General features: G+C 40.0%; 1 protein-coding gene across 2 annotated transcripts in view; it reads right to left on the bottom strand.

Moving 5' to 3' along the window:
* The window catches only part of LOC142104196 (serine/threonine-protein kinase D1-like), a 126,400-nt gene that overhangs the window by 101,690 nt on the left and 5,804 nt on the right, over window positions 1–18,906 (bottom strand). Inside the window, exon 2 of one of the 2 annotated variants that reach the window (XM_075188723.1) lies at window positions 17,229–17,757. In XM_075188723.1, the coding sequence (XP_075044824.1) occupies window positions 17,229–17,369 (141 nt within the window). In that variant the 5' untranslated portion in view covers window positions 17,370–17,757. The remainder of the gene's footprint in view (window positions 1–17,228; window positions 17,758–18,906) is intronic. The other variant, XM_075188724.1, reaches the window with a different exon arrangement.

Raw genomic sequence — 18,906 nt, 5'->3', positions numbered from 1 at the left:
TGTTCAATGTTTGTTATGATTCGTTATAAACGGACGTGTTAGATGTTCATCAAGCATCATTTGACAAAGTTGCGGCTTAAAGCACGGCAGTGCTCCGCAGCATCATACAGTAGAGAAAACAGAACATACATAAAATAGGGGCATATAAGTTACAAAGACAAAATAAATGCAGACATGAACACAAAAGCTATGGAGGGCCCTGTTCGTTACAGAGCTTATATTCTAAGAGGGCACAGCCGAAACAAGAGGAGCAAGTGTGGCTTAGAGCAGAGATTGAGACAGTTGTGCGGGTAAATTAGTGTGAGTAGTATCATTGGGGATAAAGACCACTCTAAATAGATATGTGTTTTCAGTGAGGCTGTGGGAAATTCTGGGTGCGGTAGGGAATTCCATAAGTGGGTAGCGGCACAGAAGTCTTGTAGGTGGGAGTGAGAGGTGGTTACCAGAGACAAGACAAGGTGCAGGTCAGAGGTAGATCAAAGAGGATGGGAGAGTGTGACTGGATCACTGATAAATAACTTCTGGTATAAATTTATTTAAAGGAAATAGTGCAGGGCGGTTATTTACATAATTGCACATGCACTTATTTTTGATATTGTGTATATTTTGGTATAATTTTTGAGACCAGGGGAAGAAATTTGTTTCTTGTTTTACCTTGCTAGAGGAGATGCATTATTTCTTAAGGTATATATCTGATACAATAAGCCTTTGTGGATGGAAGTCTTTTGTGTGTTGTGATGTTTTGTGATGTGGGGAAGTGGCTTGTTTGGGGTTTGTACCTTTCTTTGGGAATGTGTATTCTGGACTGTCTGAAGAGGGGCCCCATGCTAATTAGATCTTTTGATGTGTGAAGGTCCAACATTGAAGGCAGGAGCTTTTAAATAAGACTGGCTCCTAGATTCTCTTCATCTGAAAACCAGATGCAGGACATCACAGTATCTCTAGAATTTCATAGATAAGTGTAAATATTGTTGGCTTTGCAATGCATGTAAATCCATGTTTGTGTAAACACATTGCATCCTGAATCTAAAAATAGCCTGTGTCCAAATCAGTATAATAAGCACTGTCTTGTACACTGAAATGTTCTTCTTGTTTCATCTGACCTGATCACTGGTACCTTCAACCAGGGTGAAAGCAAATAAACATCACTTGCTTCAAAGACCTGCTTGAAAACATCTTCAATATTACTGTATTCCTGTGACCTGCAGATTAGACCCTAAATCTCAACCGTTCTTCGGCTGTTTCTGAAGTTGGACCCAGCTTTTCCGGTACCACCGCTCTGCCTGCTATCCTGCAGCTCTGGTCAGTGTGGTAGGCCAGGTGGGATCCATCCACAGCACCCCTGATTCATAGTAAGAGGTCAGGAGTACCAGCCCAGGTACACCAGTAACAGGGTACACTCGCAGCGTCAGTTACCCAGAAGAAACCCAGTACTGGATGCAGATAAGGAGCCCAGTGGTGGCAGCATTTGTAAGCCCCTCCTACTGTGGCAAGAGGGCGCATTTGGGATAATGAAAGGGAACGGTAGCAAAGTAAGTCCAGCCAGATCCCAGCAGCAACAGACGCATAGGAGGTCCATCCTGTCACAGAGAGAGTGTATTTTAATATGATATTTAAGATATATGGAGGGGTAGTGTTGTTGAGGGATTTGTAGATAAGGTTAAGTAATTTGAATTAGGTTCTGGAGGACACAGTGAGCCATTGTAGGGTTTTTAAAAGTGGTGCAGCAGATGTGGAGTGGTGAGAGAGGAAGATCAGTTTTGCAGCAGCATTTAGGATGGATTGAAGTGGGGATACATGGGTGTCAGGAATGCCTGATAGCAGGAGGTTGCAGTAGTCAAGATGGGAGATGATGAGAGTATGGATAAGATTTTTGGTAGCCTGCTTTATAAGAACAGGGTGAATTCTGGAAATTTTTTATGAGGGGAGGTGGTAACTCTGGGAGGAGGGAAGATGATAAGTTCTGTTTTGGACATGTTAAGCTTTAGATAGCGACAGCCATGTGGAGATAGCAGAAAGTCAGTTTGTTACACGAGATAGTACAGAAGCAGAGAGGTCGGGGAAAGAGAGACTTCAGTGTAGAGGTGGTACTGGTGGTCGAATGAGTGAATTAGCTCCCCAAGACAAAAGGTGAACAGTGAAAAAAATATTTCAATGTTCCACAAACGTCTTCTCCATACGACTAGCACATTCAAAGAACATGTAAGGTCAGTGTATATTGTAAGCTCCACTATGATTTTGAGATAAATTTGTAAATGAATTTTACAGCTTATGAGGCATTTCGTCATCTACATACTGCTACTACTTTTATTTGTGGATGCATTTTGCTACTGCTTAGTTATGCATCACTAAGCAGAAAGAAGAAATAATACCATTGTATAGGTCATTGGTACGGCCTCATCTAGAATACTGTGTTCAATTCTGGAGGCCATATCTCCAGAAGGATAAATACATTAGAAACTGTACAAAGTAGGGCAACTAAAATGGTACATGGCCTACAGCACAAAGCTTACCCAGAAAGACTAAAATAATTTAATATGTATAGTTTGGAGCAAAGAAGGGAAAGGGGGGACATGATAGAAACTTTCAAATATATCAAGGGTTTGAACAAGGTACATGAGGGAAACATTCTTCATAATTTGAGGAAAAACTACTTCACAGAAAGGGTAGTGGATAAGTGGAGTAGCCTCCCATCAGATGTGGTAGAGGCTAATACAGTAGAGCAGTTTAAACATGCTTGGGATAGACATAAGAATATCCTTATAAGGAATAAGGGATCAAATAAGGTTTAAGGTTATCATAGGTTAATAAAACAATGGGCAGACTAGATGGGCCATGAGGTTCTTATCTGACATCAAATTCTGATATTTCTATGTTTCTAAGCAATATGGTCAGTACATGTTTGCCCATTTGCCAATAATAATAATTTTCAAGGGTTGACAAGTCTGCCCATTTTTTGGATTTTTGCCATCCTATAGCCACACTTTTACACCATTTTATCCATACTCATTTCGCCATATCTCTACAACTCCTGAACACAACAAAATATATCATACGGACTTAACTCCACAGTGGTCATACTGAGAAGTAGTACATAAAATAAATACACACAAAAAGTATCTTCATCATAATAACTAATACCCCACAAAAGTGAAAGCACACTGTATGGAAAGTCTAAACGACAAGAAATATTCCCCTGGCAGTTAATCTAGTTTGGGGGCTTCAAAAATGTAATGTCATGAAGAAGTTTGAACTGTGCAATATTTTCCGATCCTCAAGAGAAATCGGATGTAAAGCTGTACCACACAATCCTTCAACAATGGAGCTAAATGTTCTATTAATCTTGCCCTCCATATATCACAAATTGGGGAGGGGGAAGATGGGCAGTGATCTGAAATAAGACAGCCAGCTAGCTAGTATTCAATTTCCCTGAAACGATCATACTATAAGCCATCAATACTGCATTACAATATGAATGAATTGAACACTGAGAGCTCTAGGCAAAACTGATTAAGAAAGGATTGTCCAAATTGGTTTGAACAGCGACGGCACCAATTTTTGTTTGTCAAACCTGATGGAATCGTAACTCACTAATCAATTACATTTGGTAAAAATTTAATTAAAGATACCTATACACAGGCAGATCATCATGAGAGTCAAATAATAGAGTATGTGTCCAATTTTTCCACATTGGACAGACCTTGTTCAGATCGCATAAGCAGTAGATCTAATTAAGCCTAACTAACCCACACAGACAATTACAATATACACATATAAGATTGTGGATATTAGCCAACTGGATTGGACAAACTCATATCTGGGCAATTTGGCATAACATCAGGGCCGGATTAAGGGAATGGAGGTCCCTGGGCTAAGGGGGCCTCCATTCCCCCATGAGGGCCCCCCCGTGATCTGAGCTGCCCGAGCTGCCCGAGCTGCCCGAGCGCCCCCCCCCCCCCCCGGCACTTACCTCCTTCTCCGGCGCGCTGTGCTCTCTTTACTGAGGAGATCTCGTGAGAGGGAGACTCACGAGATCTCCTCAGTAAGAAGACTACAGAGCGCCGGAGAAGGACTGCAGGGAAAGTGCTCAGCAGCACTGATTGCGCCGGGGGCGCCCCCGCCCCCGACCGATCAACACTGCTGCTGAGCACTTTCAAGGGCCCCCTGGATGCCATAGGGGGCCCTTGCTATGGTTAATCCGGCCCTGCATAACATTACCACATTTTCCAAAAATGCAACAATCGCTGGAGCATAGTAAATAGGCCCTTAGTCTTAAAGTAGTTTGGGGCATTTGTTAAACACATTTTTTGAGTACTAGTCATTTTCTATGTATATTACTTTTTGGAGTTCAAAGGATTATTGACTAAAATACATTGCTGTAATCAAAAGATGAAAAATGCTGCACATATTTTATGCTCTTAGAATGCATACCATTTGGCATTGCTTAAAACACACTGGTTTATCTACTGATAAAATATTACTGATGCTACCTTACTAACTTACTTCATGAATGTATTAGAAAAACCAGACAGACTCTTGTGAATACAGTTAAACCAGCATAATCACACACATACAACACTTTTAGCCACCACTTAAATAGCAGAACTGTGGAATTACCAAGCCAGGGACCCCCACAGTTCGGGAGTAGTCGTCTGAAAAGGTAGCTTTACACATAAAGCCATATTATATTAAAGTGCCTACTGCATTAATAACTGTAAAGTGTGCTTATTTAACCGATTATACAAATATATACATATTTCTCAATTTTTAGCAGGTAATATTAAGGTATTACAAGTAACGCAGCTCTACTCCAAGGAAAGATTAGAAGGAGCAAAACAACAGGCCGCATAGTAATATGTGTGCATGGGCTCTGCTCTGACTAATTCTCTGGCGATTCCACTTACGGATGGCCACACAAAACAAATATGGCAAATATGGAGGTGTAACGCATGCCACAAACCATTGCATAAACCAGTAATGGACAACCTGAACCTCTGCAAGGTCCACAGGTGCGGCCCTCCAACCTTCAAAAGGCCGGCACATTATCTTTTATTTGAAGAAAGAAAAAACTGTTTCAAACAACCTCGGCATCACTCATCACAAAATGTCCCCATATGCCCCAAACTTGCTCCAATATTCCATCACATGCACATTGCTCCAAATCTTCCCCAATGGCTCTCACACCTCTCTCACTCACTGGATAATATATACTCAAAATACATGTACCTGTCTGCCTCTTATTCCCTTCCCGCTGCCTTTTTGTCCAAAGCTCCCTCTTATTTCTTCATATTATTATGTGCTCTCTTTCTTAATATTTTCCACTGCTCCATTAATACCTTCTTCTACTATATACCTGTGACCCACCACTGCTGTAGCTTATTTGGGAAACACATATATTGTACCATAAATGTTGTACTGAACATGTAAAAAAAAAAAGGAATTCCATCTAGAGTGAATTTCAATTTAAAGAAGCCACATGGGAGAGATGGTGAAAAAACAATGACCATAAGTTCAGTCAAGTCCTTTTAATTGACATCTGTACAAACTGTAAAGCAAACAGTCACATTACAGTCCTTTAAAACAGCTGCTATAATAACTTAATATAATCAATTGGTTTGTCTCACCTTAAACTGCAATGGAATATAATGTCATTTGCAGCCAGGATGTATTGTAAAATACAGAAATACGTGTAATTACCCTCATTTTGTTAGTCGTGCAGAAGATCAACTCTCCAGCATTCAGTAAGGGTTGTACCTATGGCTCATTAAAATCAGTACTGTCACACACATTACCTGCATACAGAAGTTATTGTGTGTTCAGGGCCAGGAATCCCTGCAGAAAAAGGAAGGAGATCACACTGGACTCCCTCCTCCTTGTCCTCCACCTCCTCCTCCGTTGTGATGCGTGACCTCTGAGAAAGCCAGCGGCTCCATTCAGACTTATTCTCTGCTTTATAACAAAACAGTGAATAAGTGAGATCGGGAGATGCAGGTTGCAGATGACAGCAGTCTGTTCTCCACCACTGGCATAAACCTACTGAACTGAAGATGCTCTGACCGTCACCTATTGCAGCTCAAATTTCTCCTAGAGAAAGATATGCTCACCAGTACTCAGATGCCCCCAGGTGTTGTGGGTGGTAGTATAGGTTCACATCTATAGGTTGGTGCATATAGGAAATATAAAAGACTATACCCAGATAATACTAAACAGCAGACTAAAAACTGCAATGCATACATGTCAAGAAGACAATGTTATAACCAAACAGTAGTCAGTGTGAGCGATAGGCAGGAAGATACTGTAACAAGCCGTTAATGCAAGTGCCAGAATTCCTGTAACATGTCAGTGATAGCAGCATGCAAGAACTACTGTAACAATCTGAAATCAGTGCAAATGACAATCCAGAGTACTGAGACAAACTGAAGTCAAGGTGGACAGCAGACCAGAATATCCTATAAAAGGCCAAAAGTAGAGGTCAGTGCAAGAAGCATTCAGTAAGAGTAAACAGTAAACAAGCAAAAGTCGGTCCTGGCGGCAGACTCAACTAGCAGGGTAAAAAACAAGAGAAGAATAGAATAATATAGAGCACAACTACATGTGTAGCGAGCGCTATAACCGGCATTGAGTGAATGGCACTGACAGCCTAATAAATCCACCAGAATTGATCCTACACTGCCAATAAGTCCAACACTCACAATACTAATGAATGTGTAGCATGTGAGTAAAAGCGTGTCAAAGAAACTAAGTACACAGTCTAAACTTCCTGGGATGCAGAGGAACTCCTCAGCCTGCCACTGTTTCTGTCCCAGCTTCTGTCCAAAATCATATCAGAAGGAAAGAGTGGGAATAAACCATTCTTTCCTTCATATTTGCTTTGACACATAGACCCTTTTTTCCAATACTTGTGTGGCACAGTTGCTAGCACAATCTTCTCATAACACTGGGACTTAGGGTTCAACTCAACCCCAGGATGTCACAGGCCTATGCATTTCCCCCAATACTTATGTAGGCTTCCAATGGTGCTCTAGCCTTCCCACTTTGTCCAAAGATATTTCGAAATGGACTGACACCGTAGAAGGTACAATTTTGCCTGAATAAAAACTCTGTTTGACCAGCACTACTGAGTATGTTGACACTATAAATAAAATAAAATAACTGGGATAGCAGTCAATACGCATCATCTCTTGCATCACCCTGCCATAGAGAATTCAATTTCATCATGTGGCTGACAAATATTATACAAAACAATAGTAGTAAATGTTAATAGGGGCTACGTAAACAATAATAAATATGCAGTATTGACTGGGTGGTGATACCCTAACATGTTTTTGTAACAATAAAGAGGTAAGCAGTACAGGGTGTGGGGGTACAAAAAAGTGTTAATAAACTTTTCTGAACAAGAGCAATTATGAAAGGTCATAAAGGTGTGGAAAGAAAATGCTTCACAGATAATAAAGAGCTGGGAATTACAGAAGACAAAAGATACACACTAGTATGTGATGCATGCATTGTTCAACAATGATAGCTTTCTACCTTTCATGGTAATATTTCTTCTATATATGATGAACGATATCTGTGAGCAAGTTCCTGAGTCTGATCATATTTAACGTGTTTAGAAATAAATAATTTAGTGCCTGTTAGTGAAAGTGGTATTACAGTTTGCTGGCAATACAATAGCTTAATATCACCATTCTATAACTTGACTAGTATTCACATGGTAATAACTTTTTATTAGCCTACTTCTAAATGTATACTGTGAGATTGAACTTCTGTATATGGTTGCTTTGAACCTTTATGGGAATGCCAAATATGTACATATACTTTATCAGACTTTGGTCAATGAATATGGGCTGTAAAAAGTGTATGTGGATTTGTGACTTACACTTTTGTTTTAAAATAGTGGAAGGAACAGGGTTCCCCCGCAGCACAGAGTAGTGATGCAAGGTTTCATTTTACACTTTGGGGCATATTCAATTACGTTTACGGTCCGCGGTAACACGTACAGTATTGCCGGTAATACGGTATCGCAATTACGTGAATTTTCATTCGCAACCCTATGGGATGTGAACAAAAATCCACGTTATTGCGGTATCGTGGCTTAACTTCGAGGCCCGTTCTGGAGCGATCCCGCGGACCGGAAACGTAATTGAATATGCCCCAAAGTGTCAAATAAACATCAACAAATTGACATATTTAACTGAGTTTCTTCAAATTTTTTTATCAATATTTTTACCATTAGGACTGTCATTCTTTTCCTTTAAGAGCGTTTGTTAATATATGGAGGTATATAAGATTAGATGTCAGTAATATATTAGCACATTTTAAGCATATAAACTGTTCTGCAAAATATCTGCATGATTCTGCACATGGCCACGTAATCTTGTACAAATATGGCCTTAGGGGTTCCCAAAGCAAAAGCTGCATAAAGATACATAACTGGAAATTCACACTGCTACATAATAGACCGTTCCCCTGTAAAACTCAATGATACTCTTTGTACCTGGAAAAGAGAGTAACGGAATTCACCCAAATCTTTGCAAAATTTTACCATCATTTCACTAATATTCAATGCTAGGACTTCTTTAGCATAACTACCAATTGTCCCTAATTTCCACAGATAGTCCACGTTCTTTTTGTCTCTAATTTTCATAGTACAATCAATGTTATTCTATATACTATTTACTCTCATTAGTTAATATTTATTAACATCAGGCCTCTCATACAAGGCAATACTAAAAGATCCATGCTAAACTTGATCTTCTAGTAACTGCTACAGTTATTACGGTATATAAATACAGTTTGCACTGGACATATTAGTGCTGAACATGAGGGCCCTGTCACAGTCTTTTATGTCTTTGCATGATCTCACCTAGTGTAATCAGTACAAAAAGAGAAAATGAAAAAGATTAAAATAATTCACCTCTTTAAAATAATAACTCCATCAGTCTTTAGGTATATTTGGGAGTGTATCAAGAGTATTTTTGGGAACTTTCTGTAGTAGTGTAAGCGGATAAGTGTAACAATTGGAAGAATTTAGATTTTTTTACTTTTTGCCTTTTTAATGCCCATAAAACAAAAAAAAATATTTATTTAAATGTGTTACCAAAAAAAGTCATAAATTTAAGCCACATCTAATCACAAAGGGGTAATTAAAGTCAGCATACAGTTATCTGCATATAATGGTTTTTATCTCCATGTTTTAATAGAAGTCAAAGATTAAGCTTCTAGCCAATATAACCATAATAATAATATATATAATATTGTGTTCAGTGTAGAGATGTGCGCTGACCCTCGTGCTTCGGTTTTGAAACCGGCGTCGGTTCTAACCCAGCTTCGTGTTTTGGCTTTGCTACCGGTTTTGACAAACAGTGTGAAAGGTTTTGGTTTTGGATTTAATTAAAAATTGTGAAAAATAGGTAAAATAATGTCATTTTGAGCTTTTTGCTTCTATATTACTATTTATAGCATTAACATTCATTTCCAGTCATTTCCAGTCTATTTTCTAATGATCCCTTCATAACAGTGGCAATTTTCATCAATTTTGGCCAAAGTCTGTAGCGATCTGGCTGGCTAAAATCAGTGACTGTCAGGCGCGTCCCCGCACACACGGTAGGCGCCAGGGATGGCTACCTTCCTTTCCCCCATGACACCCCTTCCTGTTTTCGGCCTGGCAGTGTGTGCGCATATGCAGAACGATCGTGTCTCCGTTGACAAGCAACGGAGACATCTGCTGGTCCTTCCTGACGGCGGTCAGCTGTTTCTGACCGCCGATTCCACTGCCACCACTGAGGTTTCACCTTAATCTATTTAAAGCTGGCTCTGACACCATTAGGGTGCCAAAGTATCTAGGTCTCCCTATGCTCCAGCTGAGCACTCTGTTTTAGAATGGCCTTTCTAGTGCGTATACCAGTATCAGCAGTAGCAGGACTCCTACTAGCAAAAAGTGGACATAGTCTGAGCCTTGACATGCCACTGTGGGGGGTGTATGGTACAGAAAATTCCCTCTTAATCTTCATACTTATATAAATAGCTGATGTTTTCTTTGAGATTGTATTTGACAAATGTTTGAAATTTGAGGACGCTGTCGTCAACTTTCTTCCCGCATTACCGTTTTTACTAGTAGAGGTCGTAACAGTAGTACTTCTGCCAGTAATGGTACTGGGCTGCTCCTGATCTGTACAGTGATCCATGGTTGCCAAGAGGACTATTGCTACTTGAACAGATTGAAGCTACTTGTAGAAGCCTGCCACACCAGGGGAACCCACATTGAGATAGGGAAAGGAAGGAATGTTATCTTACAATTCTATAATATATACTATATTTTATAGCGGGGATTGTGCTGCTCTGAGTCAAAGACAAGAACACCCTGTTACTTTGTTGGGGTGTGCATCTGCATGCTGACCCTCACACACAAACAGCCTTTTTCAAATATAGATTTCACGGAATGACCCTTCCAAAATAGGTAAGTATTAAAAAATATAAAAGATTAGATTATATAGCATTTTTGTGGGGTGTGCTGCTTTGTGCTGACCCTCACAAACAGCCATCTTTAAATATAGATTTCACTGAATGACCCTTCCAAAATAGATAAGCATTGAAAAATAGAATAGATTAGAATGTATTGCGTTTTTTATCTGAAGGTGGACATTAACTTTACATTAACTTTACTATAAACCATTTAATTTACAACAATGCCTAATTTGGCAGTAGCTATAGTCATATAGGGGTCTCTTTATTATTGTGCAGCAGTACCACTCATGCATCACTGCAAATCGTAGAGATACATAATGCAGTACCACTGTTTTTTACTATGCTGGGGCTACTCAGGGAATCCTGGCATAGAACTCACACCTGACCTGGTGTCCTATGGCTATTCTCTAACGAAAAGAGCTGTTTTCTCTGCATTTATGGCTGATAGCACGGTCATAAATAGACCTCATTATCTTTTACAGATAGTATGCAACTAATGTGCATATGTTTAGGGGAGTCTGAAGAGAACCTGTCCTGTATTCCAAATCCTGTATGACCTGTATTCCAGTCCTGGATACTGCTAGTCCTTCACTGCCAATCATGTCCAGAGTAAAACTAACTCTGAATAGGTGATATACATTTTTTAAGGGAATTCATTAGTGGCACAAACATCAAAATTCCCATTTTCCCATATTTAGGATTTGCCTTTGTAGTCAATATTAAATATTTATCTTTTAATAATATTCACACAGCTATAGTAAGGATTCTAATCCAAGAGGACACACTGCTGAAGAGGGAGAAATCCAAGAATGCATGGAATCTAGGAATGCATGGAAGCTTTCTGCATTTAGATATTCCCATTTTTCAAATGAATAATCATAACATAGCACAATGAATGGGTTAAAGAAATGCAACACACAGAAGAAATGCAACACACAGATATGCAAAAAAGTAAATATATCAGCAAACATGGCCAAATAAGTTTAGAAAAATGTAAAGAACTGGTCACAGAACATGGAGCCCTCTGCACATGTTACCGATACAACGTCACATACTTGCATTGAAAGTATAGCCATAAACGAAAGCACCAATTTTTTTTATTTTTTTTTAAACACTATATGTTGTAACAGCACCTATATAGAAAGTGTATGTAATAAACAGGCATATTTTCATTACAAACATCAGCTCTAAAATCTCAGCTGTTGCTGATTGGGACCTGTTCTGATGAGATTTTTTCTAAATTGGGCTGTATTGTGATGAGTACGCCAAGAACGAAAACAATTACATAATAATAGAAATGCCCAGCTCTGATTTGCATTTTGTAAATGTTAAAGTAGGTTAAGTTAAAAAACAAACATTTGCTGTAGTACGCATTTCTCCCTAACCATTAGCTTATCCATACCTCACTCCAGGTAATACAAACAAAACAATGAGAGTTCTTGTGTAAGTGAAGACGGAATGCAACAAACCAGTGATTATGTGGGAATAAGGTAGGATGGTGTGTGGCATCTGAATGCAGGCATAAGGGATCCGAGTAACCTCGCTGACCTTGAAAGTGCAGCCTCCCTTCCTGGGTGGAGTGCCAGGGAATCTTTGTTATAGTGAAAATAACTTTCAATAAACAATAACTTGAACACTAACAACCGCAGTCCTTGAGTTTATTTCCGTCTCCATTTTTTAAGTTTATCATTGTCAGATGGATATTCACTGTACTTGGAACAGGAGGCTGTTTCATACTCAAGTTCTCTCAATATTATACATTAGCTAGGAGCAGAAGGTTGTTGGCTATGGAAAACGTTCTCATACTATCTACTAAACTTAAGTCAACATGCAAAAGAAAATGCATTTTTGTTACCATTCTTGGGTCATAAGAGGTCACTGCAGGATTGCCCAATGCATTTTGCTTGCAGTAAACACACTGATGCACTTGGAAAAACACAACAGAAATGCAACTTACCCAAACGACAATAAAAAAACAAATGGATATGGGGTCACTGGAAACAATATAAGAGCTAATATGTACTATATGATACAATAATTAGTGTTTTAAAAAAAGATGTCTAACTGATAAGATATTGGCTTCAAATTCTGGAAACTGAAGAGTTAAATGCAATCTTCTCCTCACTGGCCTCCCCCTCTCCCACCTTGACCCCCTCCGCTCCGTTCTCAATGCGGCTGCTCGACTCATCTTTCTCTCACGCCGCTCCTCCTCTACCTCCCCTCTCTACCACGCCCTTCACTGGCTCCCCTTCCCCTACAGGATCTTGTTCAAACTCCTCACCACCACTAACAAAGCTCTCTCCCAGTCTACTGCCCCCTATATCTCTAACCTCCTCACCACCTACACTCCGGTCCGCTCCCTGCGCTCGGCCAATGACCGTCGCCTCTCCTCCACTCTGATCACCTCTTCCCACTCTAGAATCCAGGACTTCTCCCGAGCTGCACCCTTACACTGGAATGACCTCCCTCGTTCCATCCATCTCTCTCCCAACCTGTGCTCCTTCAAACGGGCACTTAAAACCCACCTGTTCCTTAAAGCCTACCAACCAGCCACCTAACCCTCATCCACTCTTTTCGTTCTCCCCTGGCCCCTTTCTTCTCTCCCCCTGCTTTTGGTTCCCTTTTGTGCCTGTTTTTGTTTCACCCTCCCTTAGGATGTAAGCTCTTATGAGCAGGGCCCCCCCTCCCCTCCTGTCTCCATACCGGTTCTTCTGCTCTGTCTTTACTCCATATGTCTTCCCTGGAGTTCTTGAAGCATTGGTACTTTGTGCTTATTGTTCTGTACTTTGTCACCCTGTTTTGTACTACTGTTTGTACTGTGTACGGCGCTGCGGAAACCTTGTGGCGCCCAACAAATAAAGGATAATAATAATAATAATAATATTACAGTCCTGCTTCATAAACCCATTGTTCTATTCCACCCTGCAGGATACAAGGAAGGGGAATGAAATGTAATTATAAAAGTTAATTTCTGTCTATATCACACATTCAGCTAGACAATACTTATTTGATGTTTAAAAGGCAGTCAGTACATTTTATGTGGGAATGGCTGGTCAAATTTAAGCTTGTTAAGTAATTTTTAACAGTCCTCCCATCACCAGCTCCCTCCTCTTTTTGATCTGTGCGATGCTCTGCACTCCACTTCCTTCTCAGAGAGGAAGAGGACACAAGAGGTCCCCTCACCTATAACTAAAATTGAATTTTGAAGCCCTAGAATGCCAGCTCATTCACAGCTATATCTGGGGCTTCAAGTAACTTGCAGTGTTGGCGGTCTAAATCATAGCAGGGAGCTTATTAAGCTCACCAGAAAAACAAAGAGGTCAGCAGAACTCCCAGGGTGGCATGGGTGACACATACAAGAGGTTCAGCAACTGAGATGCTCTGCCAGGCCTCAAAGCAGCTGCCTCCCTTGCTATCCCAGCATTTTTGAACTAGCACCTTATTGGTTGTCGAATTAGACACCTATTCAGCCCTGAAACTACCAATTATTTCAGCAGATGTTTAAATGCCCTCCGGGCAGCTGTACCCGGCAACGTTAAAATTCGAACTGTATATATATATTTTTCTGAGTACTCCCCTCAATTTGCTACCAAATAAAATATTTATCACAACTAGCAGTAAATGGGTCATATTTGATATATATCTCCTTTCCAGTATGCTCAGGCAGCTAACAGGCTACATAGGCCTGGTTTTAGAGCAGCAGGGGCGGCATCCTCTTGTGTATGGTTATTTAAAATATATATATTTATATATATATATATATATATATATATATATATATTACTTGCCACCCATTTCTTGGAGCCCAACAGAATCCTATTATAATATAATAAATCATAGTTTCTCTTATTAGAACAGGCACTATGTGAGCACTATAGCCAGTAGTCTGATGAGTCATGGCAGGTATGGGCAATAACCACCAACATTTTTCATTATTATTGCTGAGCATTACACTGCCCCCACCCGGCTGCTTCTTAATGCCACCCGGCTGGCAAATTTGTCTAAGGTGAACACTGGGGGGGTTTAGGACAATGGACAATTACAATGGTTGTAGGGAGAACAAAAAATAAAAGTGGCCGACTAAATCCAGGCCACTCTGTCACATTGCACTATTCATCTAAACTTATTTATTCTCTATATACTCTTCGAGAAGAGGCAAAAGTAAGAACTGAGTATCTGAGACAATAAGCAGTATACCACTGGCAGGCTTTAGTAGTCCCAAACTGCAGGATTCCCTGTCATAGAACTATCAATGTTCTTCTAGTTGGGGAAAGGGATGTTAGGTAAACCTTAGTTTAAATGAATCTACCATTTAAGACTAGTCAGATTTCATGCTTTGGGGTGTTTTTTTCATTTCTTTTTATATCCTGTACTGAAGACAACCTGCAGGAAACTTGAGAGATGTTCTTTGTGGTTTTAAATACAGAAAAGTATGTGTGTAAAAATAAGAGAGCATACCTTAAATGTATAATAACACTGCATATAGCTGAAACATATTTACAAAACCACAAAACCAGTCAGATACTTACCTTCATAGTCAATCTTGCACTAAACAAATACAAGCTAATTGTTAACTTTTGCACCTAAATGCAATGTTAGTAAATAAGTCCTGTTTTGAGCATGCAGATGAGACACTCAAATGTAGTGCATAATACCATTTTATAAATGCCACAAAAAGTTGTTCCAACTTGATTCACAGAGACTTATTGGATTTTATTGCAGTAGCAGATCTAGAGGGAAAAGAGCCATTGCCTTTGCACTTAGCAACAGTGTTTGATGCTATTAAGTAAACTGTCTGTGGCTCTGTTATTAAGGCAGAAAGTGTGCACAGGGGCGAATTCTGGGGGGGAGGGCTGATTGGGGCAATCACCCCAGCTAGGCTGCCTGATTAACCAGTCATATGCTCTGAAACCGCTTTCAATGCTGCAAAAGTACAATTTACGTTCGCAGCATTGAAAAGGAACTTTAAGTGGCAGGTGAGTCGGATCATATGACCAGCCTGGGTGGGAAGAAAATGTGGTATGCAGACAGCAGTTGGAGTAAGCTGTTCATCAGGTCAACTCTTTGCCCAAGCTCCCACTTTTCTGGCCACAAATCTAAAGCATTGGATATTTCTGAATACTGTTGGCGAATGTCACAACAGCGCTGAGAATCGACTTCATACCGAAAATGAAGGCTGTTTTAGGATCTACTGAAAAACTACCTCTGTTTAGCTGTGGGAGCCACAGAGCTCAACTGTCACTGCTGTCTCATTATCTGTTCAGCTGCCCACCAAGCTCCACTGTGATAGCTGTTGCCATCTCTGGACCATGTGCCCCCAACTGCCAGTATCCTTTGTCTCTTGCGTGTCTGGTCTTGTATATTAGAGCTTCCTGTTAAAGTATTCCCTCTTTTCCCTCTAGATCTGCTACTGCTACTGCAGTAATGAAGCTGTTGCGATGCATCCAAGGGCAAGGATTTACCTCCCGATGCTAAACATTAAATGTGATATCTCAGTCCAGAATTAGCGCCACCAGGGTGGAGATGGGGCCAAATTATCCATGGCCAACATGTGTGCAAATATTGTATATAAAGAGCAGTATAGCCTCATGTACAGACAGTACCATATTGTACAATTGGATGTGAATTATCACAATCACAGACTGATGTGTAACAGTCCTGTAAGAAATACTTTTGAGAAAACAAACATCATTCTTCTTGCAAAATCCTGCATGATGCCTTTTGTCTGCTATATTCCTGTGACCTATGGATAACAGCTAAATGCAAATCAGTTCCCTGGCTATCCTGTGTTGAACCAAGCGTCCTGAGTCAACGTTCTGACTACTACCCTGCAGTCTTGATCCAAAGTAAGCAGTCAGGAGTAAGCAGCCATAATCACTAGCAAAGAGGTGTGGCAGCGGCTGCACCAAACACCCACAAGTGAGCAAAATTAGGAGCCATGGATGGTGTCTGGTGGTGGGAAAGACTACTCTCCTACAACTAGGGTGCAGTTGGCACTCGCAGTCGATGAGTGTCTGGAGGCCGAGTGACACCAATAGAAATGGTCAGTAATGGCAGGTTACTGACAGTATGGGAACTCCAAGACCAGCGTAAGCCCATCTTGTCCCAGACCTTTTTTAGCTAATGTACCTGTGCCATATCTACAGGGGTCTGCCATTCAGTGTCTGAGGCAGCAAATGAAATAGGAACCACCTCATCTCTTGAACAAACATAAACATGTCTAGTGTGAACTATAGAAGCAATTAACAAAGATTATTTTGCTTATGAGCAAAGCAGAAGCCACAAAAGTATAGTTTCACTGGACGATGCCTCCTAAAGACTGTTGTCCAAGACTGAGGCCTCAGTTTGTTTTAGTACAGGTAAACCACCCACCTATGCCAAATGCACTCCCCCAGTTCTACCCACTTGCATCACATGCCTCCTTATGAACGTGTTCCACAATGTCACATGCCTCATTATGAAAGTGCTCCATGAAGGACTGCATATGCAATATGTTGTAATCTAAAAGGCTGGTGTATGTGGGATTCCTGCATTCAGCATCTGTAAATCTATAAACACTCCTGGGCCTAAGGGCCTAAGTTATGCCCCCAACTCCCCATTACTATCAAAATTCTCCTTTTCAAAGTCTAAATATTACAATTTTGCACTAATTTACCAGTACTTTGCATTGGCACCTGTTTTCATAAATGTAACCCACATTTTAACTTCTTGCAGCTTTGCAGACTGTATAATTCATATTATAGGAACAAAAGAACACCTACCTTTTTTTCTACAAGGTCCACGGCCAGCCTCTTCACTGTGCTATAGTTGGTCTCACTAGGATGGAGATGATAGGCCTCACGGGACAGACCTATCTGAAGTCTGACTGTTGCCTTTCCCTGGGTGACTAGCTCCAAAGTCATTGTGACAACCAAAAAAACAAAATCACTGTACAAAAAACAATGTTCTACTGAATATTATGACAGGTTCGTTGAGACGTTATTCCAAAAAATTGGATTGTAAAATAAGTGGATAAAAGGAAAAAGTTATGTTTTTTCTCTCCTAAACCAAAAGTATTGTGTAACCAAAATAAAAGCAATCCAGCAGAAAATATTTTAACTGGAATGTTCCCTTCTCATGTTTAGATTTTTTTCTTTTCACAAAGTCCAATGAAATCCAAATGTCCATAACTCATTGTACTTAAAGCTTTGAAGAGATCAACTCATCCACTGTTCACTTTCATGGAGAAACATTTCCAGTGTTAGGGAAGAAGTTACATAAACTCAAGGGGTCTTCTATTCTGTCTTCTTTCTGGTTAAAGAGAAAAACTGTAAGATGCAGACAAAACAAATCATATTTTTCATTGTATGTTGTAATGAACAATTGACATCAATTGTATATTATTTGTCATCAGTATAAAGAAAGGAAGACCCATAATAAAGGGATTTCATTGTGATGCACATAATATTCATCAAAATTATTGCATCCCTATAAAATGTGTACAGTTTTATATAAACATTTGTAGACCTTCCTTTAACTTGTACATATTGAAGTCATTTGGCTTCCAGTGGTTTCCCTTTAAAGCAGCAATCTCATAAAAAAATTAAGTGACTTTTTTTTTACTTAAATCACAATAGCAGGCTATAAGAAGAATATTGTTATTTACCATTTTCCTTGGTTTATTTCCTCAGACTGCAATTAATGATTTTTCATAGTATCATGAACTACTGTGGAAACCACAGTAATATAGCACATGATGTAGTTAATAGAGAGGCTTTGGAACGTCCCCTCTTAGCTCTGTCTGCTGTGTACTGTGAAACCTATCCATTCCTCCTCTCCCCTTTGCCTATACAAAACATGCTGAGAGCTGTGAGTCTGTGCCTGTGTAGCAGACTTACTGTGTCTGGTAGCCATATTTGTTGTAACCTCCAGAGAGACTGTGGAAGATATGATGATTAGTAGAAGGACAGCTAAGAAAAATCTGATGATGCATCCTTAAAAGGTCCGTAAAAGCTGTTTAAAGATAAAAACCTATGTGAGATTGCTACTTTCACTTTTTATGTATAGGATAAAACATACTTGCAGACTTTTATAACCTCCCCTCTGGGAGATCCTGAAGATCAAATAGCAAGGGCAAGGGTGGGGTGATGCACCCATTAGCGTCCTTTTCTCGCTATTGCTGTATTTTACCAAAATCACACGATTCATGGTGAATTGCATCATTCACTTGGAAGTGGGTTGGATCCAGGTGAAAGACCTGCTCCCCCGACGGTCTGGTAGAGCTGCCCGACATTAAGCAGTCTCGTAGACATTCCAGGAGGGTAGACAAGTATGGGATAAAATTCAAGCCTTAGTGTAGAGAGGGAATATTTTTTCTTAACTCAGACATAGTTGCAGAAGTAAACCTACTGGTCAAGGCCAAATGTCAACCTATCCAAAACCATATTGCAGAGTGGGAGA

Source organism: Mixophyes fleayi, chromosome 10, assembly GCF_038048845.1.
Source record: "Mixophyes fleayi isolate aMixFle1 chromosome 10, aMixFle1.hap1, whole genome shotgun sequence".
In the NCBI taxonomy this organism is placed as follows: Eukaryota; Metazoa; Chordata; class Amphibia; order Anura; family Limnodynastidae; genus Mixophyes; species Mixophyes fleayi.
This window is presented reverse-complemented; position numbering and strand designations above follow the sequence as displayed.